Source organism: Onychomys torridus, chromosome X (assembly GCF_903995425.1).
Source record: "Onychomys torridus chromosome X, mOncTor1.1, whole genome shotgun sequence".
Classification (NCBI taxonomy): Eukaryota; Metazoa; Chordata; class Mammalia; order Rodentia; family Cricetidae; genus Onychomys; species Onychomys torridus.
The window spans coordinates 16,952,934-16,973,658 of NC_050466.1; the positions used below are offsets into that span (position 1 = coordinate 16,952,934).

Below are 20,725 nucleotides of genomic sequence, written 5' to 3' on the forward strand. Positions count from 1 at the left end.
ATTTGATTATCTAAGGGTAAATTACTTGACTCCATAGTATCTTTAAAGAAATAAGAAACAAAGTTAGACATAATTCTTCTTTCTTTCTTTCTTTCTTTCTTTCTTTCTTTCTTTCTTTCTTTCCTTCTTTCTTTCTTTCTTTCTTTCTTTCTTTCTTTCTTTTTCTTTCTTTCTTTTTCTCTTTCTTTCCTTCTTTCTTTCCTTTCTTCCTTCCTTCCTTCCTTCCTTCCTTCCTTCCTTCCTTCCTTCCTTTATTTATTTATTTATTTATTTATTTATTTATTTATTTATTTCCAGAGCACATGTGTGGAGGTCAGAGGACAACTCTCAGGAGTTGGTTCTCTCCTGCCGTGTGAGACCTGGGTAGCAAACTCAGGTCAGCAGACATGATGTCAAGTGCCTTAACAAGCCAAGCCTTTTCACCAGCCAGAAACCCGATGCTTAACAGTTTCTGGAGATTGTCTGACAATTGTTCAGATATAGTGGCTGGCAAGATGTTTAAGGTTTTTAGTTCAAATAAACAGTCCTTCTGCCGTGAGGATATGTTACAAGTGGATCTTTGCTGCATTTCTCCTTCTTAGGTGTTCAAGAGACGGTACTTTTACTTGACTCAACTTCCTGATGGTTCATATATCCTCAATTCTTACAAAGATGAGAAAAATTCCAAAGAGTCTAAAGGTTGCATCTACTTGGATGCCTGCATTGACGTTGTTCAGGTAAGACTATCACAGTAATCATTCTTTCTCTTTCTCTAAGTGGGTTGTTGATGAACTATTAAAAATCTAAGCATTTTCCCCCTCTTGGTTGATGGCATCTCCATGCCCCCAAACACCTGTGTTTGAAATCTCTAAATCTTCTCAGTACCCCACTTCTTAGTATTTAAAAGTTCATCAAATCCTTTGAGTCTGACTCCAAAGTGCCTCTTGATTTGCATTTTCTTTGAATTTTCCCTAAATATCCCTTGTATAATGCCTACCTTAGACTTTTGCCATTTTCCAATTGTTTAATGATTTCTTTTTTTATCATTACTTTTTCTTATGTTTATTCATGTATGTGGATATGTGCAGATGAGTGCAGGTGCCTGTGGAGGCCAGAACAGGGCACTGGATTCCTCTGGAGTTAGAAGCAAATATACCGTGCCTAAAGCAGATGCTGAGAACTGGACTCAGGTCCTCTATGTAAGGAGTAGATACTCCTGAACACTGAGCCATCTTTCTGCTCCCAAGTCTTGCTTCCTAATTCCCAATTTACTCTTTTACTTGAGTCCATCTTCCTGAGACATAGAGTAGCTCCTTCACTTGTTTTTTCAAAACCTTTGGGTCTTGATTTCCTGTTTCGCAGGGGAACATCTAAAGCTTCTCCCATGGGATTCAAGGCTCCTGGTGATATACCTTTAACCTATTGTCTAGTTTTATTCCTTTGCATCTCTCTATACATCTCTGTCCTGATCACAACAAGCTGTGTTTTCCATGGAGTTAAGGCAGGTTTGTGGCTTCCCTGTTTCTTTTTATTTCTTTTTGTGATACTGGGAGTTGAACCTAGGGTTTTATGCGTACTATACAATATCTTAGCCCATGTTTTATTTTGACACAAAGCCTTGTTCAGTTACTCTTGCCTTTTAAAACTCAGTTTCAATTCCCTTTCAACCTTGCAGTGCTTTCTGTTTCCTTCCTCACTAGCTTTTCCACTGGTCCAATTCAGCACCGTGTCCTCTGGGCTACCCTGTGGCTGTTTCCTTTATCAAAATCACACATTAAATTGTGTTTTCTTCCTTTTGGGGGGTTGAATTTGCAAAGACCCTGTCTCACTCATTCCTGTAACTCCTATAATAATTAACAAGGCTGTACACACCTTAGAGAGTTAGCAAGTGTTTATTGATTTGGATTACTGGAGACAGACAAAGGTCAGGTGGAAATGAGAAGACAGAGAAATTATTTGAATAGTAAGTCTGGAGAGAGGGACATTGTTAGGTGCTGCGGTGTAGCACTAATCTTTCAAGTTCTTATTAATAAAAACAAACTTGGAGCCAGGTATTGGGGTACACACTGAATGATCAGATTAACAGAACCAGCCACAGCTATCCTCACCTTGTCAATTCTTCAGATGATCTCGTTTATTCAAACTGGAAGCCTTTGTGTCCTCATCCTGATGGATCTCAGCTGAACTGCTGCTCAAAAGCCTAAAAGCTTAACCAGGCTCTAGTTCCTGGTCCTCACGCCTTATATACCTTTCTGCTTCCTGCCATCACTTCTTGAGATTAAAGGCATGTGTCACCATGCCTGGCTGTTTCCAGTGTAGCTTTGAACTTACAGAAATTGGAATGGATTTCTGCCTCTGGAATGCTAGGATTAAAGGCATGTGTGCCACCATTTTCTGGCCTCTGTATCTAGTGTATCTAGTTCTGTTCTCTGACCCCAGATAAGTTTATTAGGATGTAAAATATATTGGGGAACACATTACCACCACATTTCCCTTTTTTTGTCTAAAGTTAAAAAAAGCTTATAACAAATACAAGAAAAACTATATCCAATAAGTATATACAATATATACAGTCAAGAATTACATTGACAATGTCCAGTCCAGTAACATTTGATAAACTCAGACAAAAAATTCATTACCTATCCTATTTAAAACAAATAGTTCCATTTTAAATGTAGATTCAATAATCTACCTTTTATCATATCCATATTCTTTTTTCTTTTCTGAGTAGATTCAAAAGTCTACCTTTTATCTTTTTTCTATATCTTTCAATTTTAGAAAAATCCGCCTTTTATCTTATTATTTCTATACTCCTCTTTTTGCTTTTCAGAGTAGATTCAATGACCCACCCATTTATTTATTCTACTATTTCTTATCTTTTTTTCTCAGAGTAGATTCAGTGATCTACCTCATGTCTATACTGCAGCACTGTGATTCAAATAGGGGACTGGTTCAATAATTTCAATTTATTTGAATATTTTCAAAACTGTAATGTCAGATTCATAATATCTGCCATACTCTATCCAATAAGATTGCCATGAGGTTCAAATGAAAAAATTTAAAACTGTAACCATCTATGTAAATTCAACATGCTTTTTATTTGGTTCAGTTTTGTGTGCACAGAGCTGAGGCTTGAACTTCATGTCTTGAGTATACCTGGCAAGGGCTATACTGCTGAGCATCAGCCCCAGCCCAAGGTGCTTTTGAAAATACATGATAAGCGCGTCTTTTCATTTGACTGCAGTGTTTCAGTCAGCCCTCTTCCAGTGACCTTTCTTCGCAGTTCGCCACAGTCATCCTTTTCTGAGTCCCCCTCCCTGGTGTTTTCACATGCATAAATCGTTATGGCTTGCTACGCTGCTCTAATTTCACCCTTTTCCAGTCTTTGAAGACAAAAAGGAGGAACTTCGATGATTTCTTCTTAATAATGACCATGCAGTGGAGAATTATTGATTTATGAGCCTTTCTTGAAATGCTTGCTGAGGCACTGATTTGTGCTGAGGCACAAAAGAGGGGGCAATTTCTTTTGTCACGACAGAGAAGGTGGTAAAGAGTGTTATTAGGATTTGAAGCCAGAAAATGGGTTTTCTTTTCCTTCTGTTCTAATATTCAGTGTGGGCCACTTCACATATCCTTTGAGAGTCATAGATTGATGTAAAACAGTTATGGTCTTCTTTTACTCTAGTGATACTATTTGATACTGTGCATGGTGAAGTGAATTACATGTCTGTGTTGATAAGGAAATATAAAGGAAGCATTGTATTTGTTTCAGGTCACATTTTAGCTTGCTTCTAACATCTAGTTTTGAAAAGTGTAAATAATGCAAGGAAAATTTGTGAATGAAGATAGCAAAATGTGTCCTTGTTTTAATGGTGGTGGTTTGGTTTTGTAAATGTGAAGGGTCCCAAAGGCCTTCAATGATATATGCCCACTTTTTCCTTTCTCCATTTTGCTCAGGCCTGGGAGGAGGACCAAAGATAGGTTTGATGTGGTCTAGCATGTCTATACCTCATTGAAAGAAGCAATGATTTTGTGGAAGTGTTGGTGTACATATAGACTGAGCTGAGGTAAAAATAAATAAATGAATGCAGTTAAAAGAGGCGGCTAATCTAATTGAACAGGTGTTTTCCTTTTTCCCCTTCTCTAGTGCCCCAAAATGCGCCGTCATGCTTTTGAACTCAAGATGTTAGATAAGTATAGCCATTATCTGGCAGCTGAAACTGAGCAGGAAATGGAGGAATGGTTGATAACGTTGAAAAAGATTATTCAGATCAATACTGACAGCTTAGTGCAAGAGAAAAAGGAGACAGTAGAAGCAGTACCAGGTAAGAGTTTTGAAATGATTCATTCTTGAGAGTAAGTTCCTCATCTTTAACCCATGGGAATGCCGTTTGTGCTAGGTGAGGATATAACCTTAACAACAAAGGCCAACCTGCTTCTTCATGAAGAGTGACTACAGGCTAGACTTTTAAAAGTGTTGGTACTGCATGGTACCTGACACTTAAAATGCAACCATGCTGAAATGGATAAGAAAGTCGTGGCAGATTTTCAAAAGGCCGTTAAAGTTTCCCCTGTGCTTTCATAATCACAATTCTTTGCCATAAATCTCATTGGAGAGGTTGGGGAGGGGGAAAGGATAGTCCTCTTAGGTGATTAGTAATGGTCTGTATGGTTTGGAACATCTGCTTTTAATGAATTTTCAGATGATGAAACTAGCAGCCAAGGAAAAGCTGAGAACATCATGGCCAGTTTGGAAAGGAGCATGCATCCGGAACTGATGAAGGTATCTCTTATGGCAGCTTAAATCTCCCACTGACATAATGCAGGGCAAGCTAGTAAGGTTTTAGTGCTGGATTGCATTTGGAAATGTCATTTTCAAGTTCAGCACCTCACCAAACTGATTAAACAGGTAGAAAAGAAGGATCCATTCCAATGATGGACTTGGTAGTCTACTCTCAGCGTGGAAAGTTTTTTTCCTAGACACCACACGAATAAACAAACTTCTAAACTTTTGTAACCTTATTAATTTTATCTATTTTTATTTTTGATCCATGTATATCATTAAATAAATACTTTTAACGGGCTAAAGATACAGCTCATGCAAATGGTATTCATTCCAATGACACATGCTAATTTCTCCTGTAAATTATGTGAATAATTTACTCAGATAAAGACTTCAATGAGTAGCTATTGTTTGTGTTATTAATCCTTCTTTGTGGAGTTTGAAATGAACAAATTTTGAAAGTAGACACTTATTACCATGTGTATCTTAGTAGGATGTATATTCCCTCTGTACTCTATGTTACAATTAATTAGAAGTTTATTCATTTTGATCTTTGTTGAGCCTACTTACATTTTACATTATTCATTTCCCTGGGCTAATGATACAAACTTAGTCCTGGTTTTCTGTTTTAAATTTACCCCTCTCTTAAAATTTAAAAACATCTTCAAAATATCACAACCTACTCATGACCCCATAGTCTGTGCTTTCTATGATTTTGTAGATTTTTATTGAATCCTTTTTGTGTGTTTCATGCTAGATGTGTGGTCATTATCTTCCCTAAGACAATAGAATTGAATATGATAACTCTCGACTAGCACTATGGAGATGTCAAATATGGCATTGTTCTCTTTTATTTCTTGTTTGCATCCCAAGACTTTTGGATTTTTTTTATAATGAGCACAAAATGTAGAGTATTTTAGGCATTATGGAAATGTATAAGAATCAGATATACAGCTTATTATTAGTCTCAGTGATGGTGACTCCCCAGCCACTCAAGTATTTTTAAGCCATATTATATACATGGAAGCAAAAATTATCATATTGTGTCACTGATCTGTATAAATGGTAGAATTAATGGCATTTAGTATTCTTTTGAAGGAACTGCAGCAATGTTACGTATTTTTAAATTCTAGTATGGCAGAGAAACAGAACAGCTGAACAAACTCAGTAGAGGAGATGGAAGACAGAATCTCTTTTCTTTCGACTCGGAGGTTCAGGTATTGATATATTTCTAATTGCAATAATCATCAGTGAACTGGAGCTGGGTAGCTCACACCTTTAATCCCAGTACTCGGAGGCAGAGGCTGGTGGATGTCTGTGAGTTCGAGGCCAGTCTAGTCTACAGAGTGAGTTCCAGGACAGCCAGGGCTACACAGTCTTGAAACCCTGTCTCAAAAAACCAAAACAACTCCCCACCCCCACCCCCAGCAACAGCAACAACAAAAAAACCCATTAGTGAAATATTGAAATCATTGATTTTCATTCAGCAATAGGGGTAGCAGATTGTTTTAGAATCACCTCACTTACTTTGAACATGTGTTCTAACTCACTCCCCATTCAAGAGGACTGTTAATAGCATGGGACAGAATGTGTATATCTTTTTTAAGTCCCTTAGATCCTTTCATCTTGCTGCTCACCATGGATAATTTAAATAATGCCTAAAGATGCTTTCAGTGTTCTCTGAATCCATTATGTACAGCTGTGATCTCGTGGCAATGAACATCTGTAATACAAAGAGAACTGAATTTAATGAAATATGGATTTTCTCTATTTGATGTTGGCATATAGAACAGGAAAAGTATATAGTATATGACCATTTGGATAGTTTTCCTAACTAAGAATATTTCCCAAAATTATTTGGGGCAGTGAATTTTTGTTTTCTTTCCCACTTTTCTACATGAAACTTTTTAAAACAGTTTATTATTATTATTATTATTATTATTATTATTATTATTATTATTATTATTATGATGTGTGTGTGTGTGTGTGTGTGTGAGAGAGAGAGAGAGAGGGAGAGGGAGAGGGAGAGGGAGAGGGAGGGATTTGTGTAGGCAGATATGCTATGGTACTAGGTGGAGGTCAAAAGATAACTGAGTCAGTCATCTATCTCCTTTAGCCCTTAATGAGTGCTGGAGATTAAACTTGTGTTGTCAGGCTTGGATGGTAGTGCCTTTACCCAGTGAACCATCTTGATTTTGTTTTATTTTTAATTAATTAATTACTTTATTCATTTATTCATTTATTTGGTTTTTTTGAGACAGGGTTTCTCTGTGTAGCCCTGTTTGTCCTGGATCTCACTCTGTAGACCAGGCTGGGCTCAAACTCACAGAGATCCGCCTGGCTCTGCCTCCCGAGTGCTGGGATTAAAGGTGTGTGTCACTGCCACCTGGCTGATTTTGTTTTAAATAGAAATATTACATGAGCATAGCAGTTTTTAGTCCAGTAAAAACATATTAGGAAAATATAAAATAGTTTGAGGAAAACTGATTTTGTTATTTTTTGTTTATGCTTCATAGAGCTCTCTAATAGACTTTTAAATGTGGCTTGAAATTGAAAAAGTATGTATGTATGATGCATACATTAATAAAATTACCCTGTAACACTGATACTGTGTGGTGTACATGTGTGGTGTATGAATGTGTCCAAGGGAAGGTATGTGTGCACCTTTCTGTGCACCCATGAAGGCCAGAATTTGACTTGGAGAATCTTCCCCTATTACCCCAACCTTATATCTTGAAATGGATCTCTCAATGAACCTGGAGCTCACTGTTTTAGCTAGACTGGCCAGCAAGCCCCTGAGATCTACCTGTCTCCATGCTCCCCCCCAGCTCTGGGCTTAGAGATGTACAATGTTGTGCCTGGCTTTTTATGTGGATAGCTAAGCTCCCAACTCAGGTCCTTGTGTGTGCACAGTAGGCACTTTACCTAGCATTCCTAGCCCTAGCAAATTAATTAAATACAAAACATTTTCTATATTTCTCATAAAAGTTTTATAAATTGTTTTAATGTCAGTTATGAGATTAGATAGATAGATAGATAGATAGATACATACATACATACATACATACATACATATATGCTGATGAGATGGTCTAGTTGGTAAAGTGCTTGCTACCAAGCCTGATGACTTAAATTCCTGAAACCCACTTAAAAGTGGAAGGAGAGAATCAACTCCAGAAAACTGTTCTCTGTTCTTCATGCATGTGCTATCATGTACACACACACACACACACACAGAGAGAGAGAGAGAGAGAGAGAGAGAGAGAGAGAGAGAGAGAGAGAGAGAGAGAGAGAGAGACAGGGACAGACAGTAAGTAAATTAAAAAAAAAAACTAGAATAGCGAGGAGATTCAGAGATGGGAGCTCTAGGATTCTCCTTCAGAAATGTACTTGTTGCAAGCATGACTGAACCTTTGATTGCCCTGGGTGACTGGGCTCTAATTGGACATGTCAGGCTCTTTGACTGAGTACAAAGGAGGCAATTGACAGTGGTTGAAACTAAATCCAGTATCTTTAAAAACTTGTGGTGTAGTGTTTTTGTGGTCATGAAACTGAACTGATTCTGTGTTTATTGGTGAGCTGCAATGAGAGAAAACCCACAGTGGTGATGAATCTTTAAGTACAAATAACTTGAATTTAATGTTGATTGTGGAAGGGCATCTCACCACAGAGGAATTCATGTTGTGTCAAGTAGAAAAGGTGAAATGCTAACCCCTAATTTCAACTTCCTCTTCTGCTCACATTTCAACACAGAGATAAGATTTTTGTCTATGACCTTAGGGAATAATAAAATGCTAGTTTGACTGAAGGGGTATGGCTCCAACTTTGAACTGCTGGGGAAGGCCATATGTCTCAACGATTGTACTTGAGGGCCTTAGAAAGGAAAGGATTTGGGAGCTGGAGGCACTTTGGGCCAGTTACTCCACATTCCACTGTCTGAGTAAGACAGAAAATAGAGCAGATAAATGGGCAGAAATTAGACTTCATCTCCGTGGCAATGACTTGCTTTCAGCTGGCTCCGTAGATAAGCATTCAAAAGGGAGCTGCCTAGTCCTAAACTTGCATTATTTTTGTAGATAAATAGACTCAGAGAGGGAAAATCATACATTCAGTACAAATTTTATGCACTAGGCCCTTTTAAGGGGAGTTTTGTTGGGGACACAGGCTGGGTCAAAACAGCTGTAATATCTAAGAGTCTTCAGGTATAATACTTGCCTTGACTTGGGCTGCTTAGGTAACTGAGAACTTTCTTATGTTTCTTGGCTTGACTGTTGCTTATTGGCAGTAGTCTCTGATCAAATTCCTTTTGTGTCACTTCTCCTGCACTGTGCCTGTGGTCTTAATGAAAGTATAAGTTGTCCCATAATCTATACTTGGCTTCCTCTTTGCAAAGGAAATGGACAGAGGTACTTAGACTGTGTGAGCCTTGGGAGCTGGGGAGTTTTCTTGAGTTTTCTCTGAGGAGACACAGATGCTGCCCTACTCAGAGGAACTGACTCTCAGTATCTTTTGTTTAAAAGTTGTATTTATCTTGAACCACAAGTACTTTTAAAGACATACATCTTTGTGGCAGTTCTATTAGCAGCTGAGCTCATGTTTATCCGTTCTAGGCAGGGCCTCCCTCTCTGCCCATCATTTAAATGTAGGTGGTCTCCCTGGCCTCCTTGGCTGCCTCTCACCCTTAGATGCCAATGACTTTCAATCCTTATCTCCAACCCAGACCTCCCCTAGTTTCCCAGTCACCCCCCTAATCACCTCAAACTCAAAACATTCCTAATTGAATTACTTATTTCTACTCACTCCCCCAATCTATCATTCATCTGTATGCCACAACAGAGTTCTTAACAGTGTCTATGTGATCTGCTGTCTGACACCACTGCGTGATTCTTGTAGGCTTTCATACCTATTCCTGTCCCTCTGACCTCCTGAAGGGCTTGTGAAGGAAACAAATTCTACCATCTTTGAGGGTATATTTTATAAAGAAAAAGAAAGCTAAATAAATGCATACTAAAAAACACAATGTTAATAAATCCAAGAGAAGAATTATAGACTGTCAGTATGCTTTTTTTTTTTTACAGGGAGTTGGGGGAATTACTTCCCTTCCCAAGTGCCAATTGATGAGAGAGACTTGAAAGAAAGAATGGAGCTAGCCACACAGCTTCCTGGGGGCAGATTTCCTTATAGAGCAGCAAGCACAAAGACCCTGTGGTGACAGAGGCACTCAGTGTACTAGACAGAAAAAGAACCAGGGAGGGATGTGTGATTTGGAACAGTAAAATGAGGGGGAAAGGCAAAAAAAAAAAAAAAAAGTAAAAGACAAGCCCACAAATATGGGAAATGGGAGTCCTGCTGCACAGGTTGAATGGAAGCATCAGAAGGGTTCAGTGGAGACTGGACAGAGTTATTGGACTCTGCTGCTGTCTCTGCTATACCGATCTGAATCTGTATCAATCAGTGTCACCAGGAATCCTGACTTTTTAGATAACTCACACTGTCTGTTTTGTAGAGGTTGGACTTTTCAGGAATTGAGCCTGATGTGAAGCCATTTGAAGAAAAGTGCACCAAGCGTTTCCTGGTGAATTGCCATGATTTAACTTTCAACATCTTGGGTCACATTGGAGACAATGCAAAAGGACCACCCACAAATGTATGTATGACCTTTCTTTTTACTGCCCTGCATCCAGCAAAGTAAAGAAATACTTTTTTTTAATGACTAAGGACTAATTGGCAGGATGAAATTCCACTGTTACATACTATGATAAATTTGACAGGAAGAATTTCATCTCTTTCTTCGGCCAAAATACACATGTGTTCTCATCTTGAGAGGATTCCTACAAATCTTACCTACTTAGAGTAGCAGATGGAGAAGGCGCTTCCTTTTCAGGAGCATCACGTCCCCAGAACCTGGAAAAAACATCCCTCACACTGGATTTGACTCAGGAATAGGAATTCTTTCGGAAAATTGGTTCATAGCAATGAATTAGTATCCCCAAGCCCCAGTGAGACACAGATGCTATGCAGCCTGCTAGGCTCACTTACTGTTCTATAGAATGGAATTCACTTTTGGTCTGTATAAATATTAGGTATCCTAAATTGAGGTGGTCAGAGATATTTGCCTCTGTAAATGTCAAATCTTCAAAGACACTGTATTTGATGTTCATCTTTGTGTTTTTAGTTTCAGAAACACCAAGTAATGATTGATTCTTTCACAAAGTAGCTAAAATACACCCAAGCACTTTTCTGCCTGTAATGGGTTAATCTTTATGCCATCTGGCATGAAATTTCTCTTTGTGACCAGCTTTCAAATGCCATCTGTAGGGAGGAATCATGTCTTCCAAATTTGCTGATGGGGCAGAGCATTATTTGAGTAGCTTACTGTTGACTGATATTAGCTCTTATGAAATGTATAGTCTAGTACATTGCAGTATACCAGACAGAAAATTTTAAAACTCATCTAGAAGGTTAGCATTGTTTTAGGAGTCATATCAGTAAATGTGTAGAGATTGAAAATTTGTTCATAGATCAGTTTTTCTTTAGATGAAAGTTCATCTTTTGAAAAATGTGACTTGTAAGTTTGTGGGAATTTATAACTTGGGAATTTACACTACACATAATTAAAATTTGACTAGTTTTTCATTTCTGAATGCCTGTCCTTCTCTGCAGAACAACAATAGTGCAATTTTAACTAAATATTGAACTGGGATGGTAAACACAATAACTCAAATTTGAAGAAAAAACTCATTTTGTTGTTTATCTCCCAAAGTCTTAATTTTAAAATTTCTTCTGTCTTCATTCCTAGGTTGAGCCCTTTTTCATCAACCTCGCCTTATTTGATGTAAAGAACAACTGTAAAATTTCAGCCGACTTTCATGTAGACTTGAACCCGCCCTCTGTCCGTGAAATGCTGTGGGGTGCCTCGACCCAACTGGCCAATGAAGGGACCGCAAAGGGCTATTCACCTGAGTCTCTCATCCACGGAATTGCTGAGTCGCAGTTACGCTACATAAAGCAGGTGAGTGTTGAGCACTAGCTTTTCATCACATTCAGAACAAGAAAGAGAAGCATCTTTGCCTTACTTCATAGTGTCACACATTTTTCTTAGGGTATCCCACCTCTTAGAAGATCTGTCCACAGATGGTCTTCTGCTGACTGAGGTTGGCAGGGGGAAATGGAAAGCAATGAACATGTTAGTAACACATTGGCAGAGTAACATCTTTTAGTGGGTCCATGCTGTGAAAGTCAATGGGAATATTTTGTGAAATACAGCACAAATATAGAGCCAGACACACACATGTGAACACATGTACACACACTCATTCATACTGGTTTGATCTTCTGGGTGTGGCAGTAGGTGCCACAAATCTTTATTCTCTGAAGAAAAACTGACCCTACATTCTCATGTCCCTTATAAGTAGGTAGTTTTAGTGGAGCATAACAATCCCTTTCAAAAATGGTTCTTGAAAAAGCAAAGGGATGAAAGCACAGTGTCCCACCTACAATGGCTCCACACATGAATTTGAAATATGCATTACTTTATGACTTCCTTTGTTCCATTTCTATGAAACCTTCACGACATTGTCACTGCATTGAAACATGGAATTTTGGGTATCCTGAATCTTGGTTACCAGGCCATATTTGGCAGACATAGTAACAGAATAAACTCTTATCCCCTTAAAAATAATTTAAGAAGTAAAAATCCTAGTAAGGCTCAAGGTCCAGTGCTAAGCATACCTTCTGCAAGGGCAGCTTGAACAGTCTGTTAGCCCAGCTTACAGCTCAGGCAGCATGTTTCCAGCAATACCAGAAGCCAAGTTCTGTGACCGTGATGTAGTTTGATGGGCCACCCTAGTGGTAACCAGACACCTAATGTACGTTCTTTCATTTAATCCATACAAGAAGTTTTTGAGATCACTGTCACTCTTCGTGCCATCATTTCATGGGTTAGAAACCTGAGGTGTAGAAGAGATGTGAATTGCCTAAACTGATGAATGGTGCCAGAATGTGAACCTAGGGTGTCTACATCCTCATCCATATTTTACAAGGCTTGTTCCGTGTTTGCTCATGCTTGGGAATCTATCGCCCAGACTTTCTCCAGGCTCTTTGACGTGGTCGGGGAGGGGACATTGCTAACCACTTGAACTGTTTTCTATTGTGTTCTGTCAAACTCAGCAGCTCCAATGTGGAACTAATGAGATGACGTTTCTGAAATGCTTGGAAAACTATAAAGCAATGTATTAATAAACTTGGTAATACACCAAACAGGAAAATAAAACTTGGTAAAGACCCAATGATGGATTATTCTGTTCAAATTCATTTGTTTGTTCAATTGAGAGACAAAAACCACTAACAGTATTTAGAGGATTTTTTTTTTTCATTTGGAAAGACAAAAGATGGCGTTGTTATTCCACACACATTCAAAGAAAATGATGTAACCACATTTGTGCCTTTAAACAGTATAAAGAGATCAGGCGAGTTCTAGAGCCTCTGCGTCTTCCCTTTATATCGACAGTACCAAAACTTTTAAACTTGAGAGTTTTCCATAAAATGGTTTAGGGTGTGCGTGTGTGTGTGTGTGTGTGTGTGTGTGTGTGTGTGTGTGTGTGTTGCCTGTATATGTCCATGAGGGTATGTGTATGTACCTGTGCATGCAAGTGTGGAGGTCAAAGGTCAATGATGGTGTCTTCTTCAATCATTCTCTACCTTATTTTTGTTTTTAAAAGAGATTTTAATTTTTTGTTTTTAATTGTGTGTGTGTTAATGTGTGCATATATAGACAAATGGATGTCCATGTAGGCTTCTGGAGCTGGAGATACAGGCAGTTGTGAGCCCCATTGCCTACATGGGTGCTGGGAACTCAACTCTTGGCCCTTGCAAGAAGAGCATGAGCCAACTTTCTACCCCTCCACTTAATTTTTTGAATTAGCATCTCTCAGTGAAGCTGGGAGCTCTTCCATTCAGCTGGACTGGTTGGCCCATGAACTCCAGAGATCTATGTACCTATCTCCTTCCCAGCACTGGGATTACAGAGCTACTCCTGGCTTTATGTGACTGTCAAACTCAGGCGCTCCTGCTTGTGTGGCAAACACTTTACTGCTGGGCCATCTTCTCAGCCCCAGCTGGTGAGTTTTTATATTAGGCAGAGCTTCTTCACCGCATTCAGTGTGAATTGGGAGTGAACTGCTCAGTAGTTAGAGCTACTTGGGAGACACACATTATCTTTAGCACATAGCAATGCAACCAAACATGTGTATTGTAGTCACTAGGTCTAAGAACCCAACTTGCAAAATAGCCAAACAGGAGGAGCTTGGCAGCATAGTGTGACATGTACTTTGGGACTGAACACAGGTGATGCTGGTAAGAAAATAGTAACTGCATTTGGAAAGCTACATCGGAAGCAGCTGCCATTACCCTCTGGACATGCTGGTACAGGCCTGGGATACTAGGGTTCCAGCATTCAGGTGACAGGGGCAAGAGGATTGTTTTGAGTTCAAACCTAGCCTGGGCTGTAAATAGCTAGACCATGTCTCAGAAAAGTCCCCCAAATAACAAAAATGTTCTACCTATTCCTAGAATCCTGGACATGATCCTATGTTGAATATCAACATTCTGTACTCTGCACACTACAAGATATCAGTTGCCAAACAGCCATATGTATGTCGCATAAAAATATCTAACAGAAGTCATTTTTTCCCCAGGGAATCTTTTCAGTGACGAATCCACATCCTGAAATTTTTCTAGTTGTGAGAATTGAAAAGGTGCTGCAGGGAAACATCACACACTGTGCAGAACCCTACATCAAAAACTCAGATCCAATAAAGGTATTGTAAAACACCATTGGTGGATATACCTGCTTAATAGAGAACTTAGCTTTTACCAGTATTTTAAATGGCACTGTCTGTGACTTTTTGAGAAAAATTACATTATCTGAGGACTTTTTTCACGTTGTCTGCTATAGAAAGCTGTACCGATGTCGACTCTTGTCTCTGAGCACTTCATCAGTGTCCTGACTTTGAAGGGCTGCCATTTGTTGTGCTCCATTTCATTCTTTATACTTTTTCAGTGTTAGTCCTTTCTTGCATGATGTGTTCACATACACATGGTGGGGATTTTTCATTGTTTTTGAATGTTCTCAAATGGCCAGTTTTGTCATTATCGAAGTCTCTAGATGATGCATCTGACTGTTTAGAAACCATTTGCTTGAGTCCTGTCCTCTCATGCTATAAATAAGAAATCTGAGACCTAGGGGAGGGAAGTGTTTGTGGAACAATTCATTCATAGCACCACAGTTACTGTATATTTAAGAGCCGGCAGTCTGTTGTCTGTTGCATTTTACTGTATTCAAATAACATTTATTGGGTTGGGGATTTAGCTCAGTGGTAGAGCGCTTGCCTAGCAAGCGCAAGGCCCTGGGTTTGGTCCTCAGCTCAAAAAAAAAAAAAAATCAAATAACATTTATTAAGTAGAAGATGCTGAGAAGACATGACTAATCTGTGGGGGAAAGTGTTTGCAGTGTACACAAAAGCCTGTAGCATTTTTGTGTCCCTAGGGATAAGTATCCAGCCTGTGCTTCGCCGCCTGTTTTAGGCCTTCTAGAGAGCTTATCGCCTTTGTAATCTCCCATTGCCTGTTCAAACAGCGGCTGCTGCCCACATGAGACTAATTGCATTGACTTTTGTCACTTGTGCCTTATCTTGGCAGTAGAAAGGTCAACTGTATCTAGAGCACACTTCTTCCATGAATAATGAGGATCTGTCAGCAGCATGGAAGGAAATACATGTTAATACTGCTCAAAGTGTTCCTAGCAGAGGACTGTGGTACAAAGGATTCCTACATCTCTTTAGTCTGTCTTCCGTGGAGAAAACAACATGCCAAAAAGAATTCACTTTTTGGTTAGGGATTTGGCTCGGTGGTAGTGTGGAAGGCTCTGGGTTTCATCTCTAGTCACTTCCCCCACACCAGGATTTTAAAAGAGATACTTTAGTCTTGGAAAATGGGTAGCAGGGATATGTTATATTTTAATATTTTATTTATTTATAGATGTTTCTTCCTAGATTTTGGTGTTTTATAATGATGACTTGGGGGGAGGTTTGTGGGTGAATCCATGGCAGACTAAACAAATCTAAATTCATCTTCTTCTTTCTGAACATAGACAGCCCAGAAGGTACACAGGACAGCTAAACAAGTGTGTAGTCGCCTTGGACAATACAGAATGCCCTTTGCTTGGGCAACCAGGTTTGTGTAAACAAAATCCTGACCCTTCTATTTTTGGTTGTCTGAAGTTGGGGACCAGTGTCCTTACCAGCAATTCAGTGGTCTATTTCTGGCAGGCCAGTTGTGTCTTGGGACACATGGGATGTATAGCTTCTTCCTTTAGAATTTTCTGTGCATCCAAGACCCCCTTCCAAACCCCTCTTCTGTTTGTATAATCTTGCTTTAGGGAATTTTTTTTTGGCTTGGGTTAGTCCAATGGATGCCACTTAATCTTATATTTTAATACAGCTCATTGCTAACATGATAGAATTTTCCCCCAGAGAACTAAAATGTGTGACGAATTATGTACAATATGCCCAGTTTTTCAGAGTTGGCTGGGTTTATGGCTTTAAAAATTATCATAGAATCATTCTGGAATATGTACTAAATATTCGATGACAAAGAATGCAGTCATGAAGTGCAAGCTTCTAATTAATAGATTCTCTTGTTTCCTGATGACAAGCTCAGCCAACCCTTTGGGAATAGTTTATTTAGAAGCCTACATTTTCTACGACTCTTACGTTATTGTAGTTTATGAAGATATTTTATCCAAATCTTACAAATCTCCAGGCAATGGGGACTTGAAGCCTGTTTCTTGCTTACCCCCACTTCAAAGTGTAAATTCATCAGCTTGTTTGTGGTACAGCCTGTACAACTGACTGGGAGTTCTTGGGAAAGGGCACTGTGTTCTGAATAATTCAATCAATTATGTTCACTGTGTGCTGGGGAATAGCACAAGGTAGGGGATTTGAAGTGAATCAACTCTTCTGTCACTATTTATAACCATTTTATTTGGGGTAAGGATCTCAAAATGTTTCATGTGCTGACAAATGAGAAGGCACTATTTTCCTTGTTTTACATACTGGTTAAAACAAATGATTGTCAAGGATAGGTGAATGGCAGAAACTAGGTTGACATTCTAGAAGGTCAAGTATGGATTGTAGATATAGATATACAATTACTTGTAATGCTTCTACCTTCAAAGTCCTTTACTGCTACTGCTACTGTTTATTACTAATAGTACTCATTAAGTGTTAACTCTGTTCAGAACATACTGATATAAGTTCTTAAATGCATATTTTGTTTATTGATTTATTTTTTGAAGTACAGTTTTGCCATATATCTCTGCTTAACCTAGAGCTCACTATTATGTTGACCAGGCTGGGCTCGAACTTGGAGCAATCTTCATGCCTCTGGCTTCAGAATGCTGGGGATTATGGGCATGCACTGCCATGCCTGGCCTAATGTTTATTTTTTTAAGAGACCGGTCCCATTGCCCCATCTTTGGCATGAGGGAATGGAGGCACAGAAAGAAAGGAAAAAGAAAATGAAACCCATGCCTAAGTCTTACAGCATGTGGCAGAGTAGAGATCAGGCTCTGGGCTACCCAGCCTTAGCACTAACTCTAGGCCACTGTGGCATTCTCCTGCTCCCAGACAGTTACAGGAACTGCTTGATGCCATTTGGCCAGTTGAGAAAACTAATTCTGAAAGCTTCAGAGAGAAACTGATCCCCAGTTCTGGTGAGAAAGTCTGCTATTTTCTCCTTCCTGGATGGTTTCTATCAGCAGCAATAGCAAGAATGTTCTCTGAATGTTTTGTCTTTTAAAAGTTTGGCACTTAAAAAGTGTATGAAAAGCTGCTGTTAGTTGATATAAATATTTAAAAGTAGGAGCAATGGGCTCTGCTATGGAGAATTGGGTTTCTGGCTATTGCTACTTCCAGTGCATTAGCTGCTTATATCTTACTTTCCATTTTAGTAGTTAAATAGCTGCTTAAAATGGTAGAAGAGGCTGGGTGTGCATACATACATCTTCAATCTCAGCACTCACGAGGTAGAGGGAAGCAGGCAGATCTCTGAGTTCGAGGCCAGCCTGGTCTTACATAGTAAATTCCAGACCAGCCAGGCTACATAGTGAGACTTTTGTCTCCAAAAAAAAGTAAGAGGGTCGGGCCTCAAAATGATAATATAACTATACTTATATAATAAGCTTTATATTAAATTATCTTTAAGATTCAATGCAATTTTTATCAGTTCATGGTGATAAAACACATCACTTTTGATAATATACATACATTAAGAGTTGACCTTAGTAAGCGTTCGCAAATGTAATGACCACTTTAACCATGACTGATAAGGTATATAAGGAATATTTCTCCCCAGAAATGTTCCTCGTGGATTGTCCACTCACCTATTGCACCCTTACTCACCCAAGCAACCACCCATCTGATTGTCATGGTAGATGAAATTTTATCTGTCCTGAACCCATCATAGAAGTGGAATCCTGCAGCATGTATTCTTGGGGTTGCTTACTTGCGTTCAGTGTACTTTTTAGATTTATACATGTTGTGTGGTCATTCATTTTGGGTATTTTATGTGGCATTGCACTGTGTGATATGCCAGTTTGTTCATTTACTAGTTGGTCAATTTCTGATTTATTACCAATTTAGGGTTATAGCAAACATATCTGCTGTGAGCATCCAGGTAGCATGCGGAACCATGCTTGGAAGTAGAATAGCATTGGTGTAGAGTAAGTGGTGTGTGCTTCACTTTGTGAGCCTGCCAAAGCATTGCCGTAGCACGTTGACACTTTGGCATTCTCACCAGTACTAGTTGAATTTATTGGCACTTCCAACTTTGTTTGAAAAGCTTTTTTTACTGCTGTTCTAGACCCATTTTCAAAGACATTCAAGGCTCTCTGGATCTGGACGGGAGATTTTCCCCTTTGTATAAACAAGATAGTAGCAAGCTTTCAAATGAAGACATTCTCAAGTTGCTATCAGAATACAAAAAGTAAGTATGTGATATTATTGTACTCAATGAATAGGATGGATGAATTATCAATTTCTTAAAGTAGTGAATGTGAATTATACATGGACAAAACTGATGCTTAAAAATTTGAGTTGGATTTCAGGTAACTAATCATTTAACAATCATTATTTTTAGCCCTAAAATATTCTTGCTTTATACCTAGGCCAGAAAAGACAAAATTGCAGATTATCCCTGGACAGCTGAACATCACAGTGGAATGTGTTCCTGTAGATTTGCCAAGTAAGAATGTATTGCAAATAAACATTGACATTTGTAATTGGAGCTTGAGTACTTATCAATAGTTTACTGCAGGTTTGCACAGTGTCTTAATTCCCTGCAGCTGTCCTAACCAATGAGGGAAGGGGGTAGCTAGCAAAGGAAGTTTGGGGTCATACATTGCAAACTGAGGTCATCCTATATATTGTAAAGACCTTGAGATGGAAACAAGGTCTTTGTTTCCAAACAAGGTCCATACAAAACAAACTTGTTTTGTATGAATAGGGAGGAAGCCGGTGTGGCTCTGTGGTAGGATGTGGTGGGAACAATGGAGCAGGAAATGGAAGTAGAGAATTGTATAGACTATGGTAACACCTTAGATTTACGTTTTATTTTAAGTACATTGTACACATGGAGCAATAGTCAATGTGTATTTCAAGACATGTAAGAGTGAAATAGGTTATTTTTTTCATAAAAAATCATTGAGGGGAATGAAGAAATGGCCCAGTAGTTAAGAGTACTTCTCTTCTAGAGGACCCAACTTCAGGTCCCAGCACCCACATCTAGCTGCTCACAGCCACCTGTAACTCTAGCTTCAGGAAATCTGACACCTTGGCCTCCATGGCACCTGCACAAATAAATAAGGAAATAAATTTTCAATAAAATAATTGAAATCTAGCAAGAGTTTATGAATATGCATATAGATGTTCATTACAACATTCTTTACATTAGAGGGAACTTGGAAATTAATAGAATCAAGATTATCAGTATGCTTCAAGTATATATGGCACACTAGTACCATGAAATTTGATGCAGTGATTCAAATTGGTGCTCATAATTTGTTCAGTGAGATTTCAGATAAAAAGTAAATAATCGAGATTGGGTTGAATATATACTGTAGGATTTTCATTTTGCTATATAAAATGTGCAGAGAAAGAAGAGTAGAAGATGCCACACTCAAATGCCCATGCTACATATCTGTGGGTAGTGGCATGATCGATTGCTATTGTAACCTTTGTTCTGTGCTCCAGAAGTTTTATTATTGGTATGTATTGCCTTAGTAATCAGAAGAAAGTGCAAACAAAATGCAGTGTTCTTAGGCTCACTTTAGCCTGGGTCTTTTTTGTCCATCCGCATGGTTCTAGGTCTACACTAAGGACAGTCTCACAGCCCTACAGATTGCTTGTAACCATTACTACAGTGGCCGCTTCACAGACCATGTGGTTAAACTGCCAGAGACTTTAGTTTATTATTGGTAACGCACCATAAGGTCTGTAATTTCAAAAGGCATCCGTTACTTCTTTCGTGAAAATTTGCCCATGCACGAAGTTTATTTGTTTAAAGTGACTCTCCATGAGCGAATTGGAAGCATCAGTTTACTCTTATTCCTTTCCCTGACACCAGGAAAAACTTGCAGCTGAAATTGCAGCCGCGGGAGGGAAAATGCACTGAGTTTCTTTGCAGAGTTTAAATTTGTCAAAATTATGATGTGTTATATTTGGCAAGTCATTTGGTGTTGAGAGTGAAAAAGCAGCCCATGTCTGGTGTAAAAGGTCCCCTGAAGATGAGCGGCACTCCTGTGTCCCCAGCCTCTCACAGGTGTTTGACTTTTTGTCACCATCTGAGAACTCTGTTTTGAGATCGTTCTTTGCAAACACCATCCGTGTATAGTTTTACAAATGCAGG

At 38.9% G+C, this 20,725-nt stretch overlaps 1 protein-coding gene across 3 annotated transcripts in view; it reads left to right on the plus strand.

The window, feature by feature from the left end:
- Window positions 1-20,725, plus strand: part of Dock11 (dedicator of cytokinesis 11) — a 184,956-nt gene that overhangs the window by 71,374 nt on the left and 92,857 nt on the right. For all 3 annotated transcript variants that reach the window (XM_036174944.1, XM_036174943.1, XM_036174945.1), the window contains exons 7-16: window positions 582-716; window positions 4,127-4,304; window positions 4,683-4,762; window positions 5,896-5,979; window positions 10,269-10,409; window positions 11,562-11,774; window positions 14,458-14,580; window positions 15,912-15,994; window positions 18,683-18,805; window positions 18,987-19,063. In XM_036174944.1, the coding sequence (XP_036030837.1) occupies window positions 582-716; window positions 4,127-4,304; window positions 4,683-4,762; window positions 5,896-5,979; window positions 10,269-10,409; window positions 11,562-11,774; window positions 14,458-14,580; window positions 15,912-15,994; window positions 18,683-18,805; window positions 18,987-19,063 (1,237 nt within the window). The remainder of the gene's footprint in view (window positions 1-581; window positions 717-4,126; window positions 4,305-4,682; window positions 4,763-5,895; window positions 5,980-10,268; window positions 10,410-11,561; window positions 11,775-14,457; window positions 14,581-15,911; window positions 15,995-18,682; window positions 18,806-18,986; window positions 19,064-20,725) is intronic.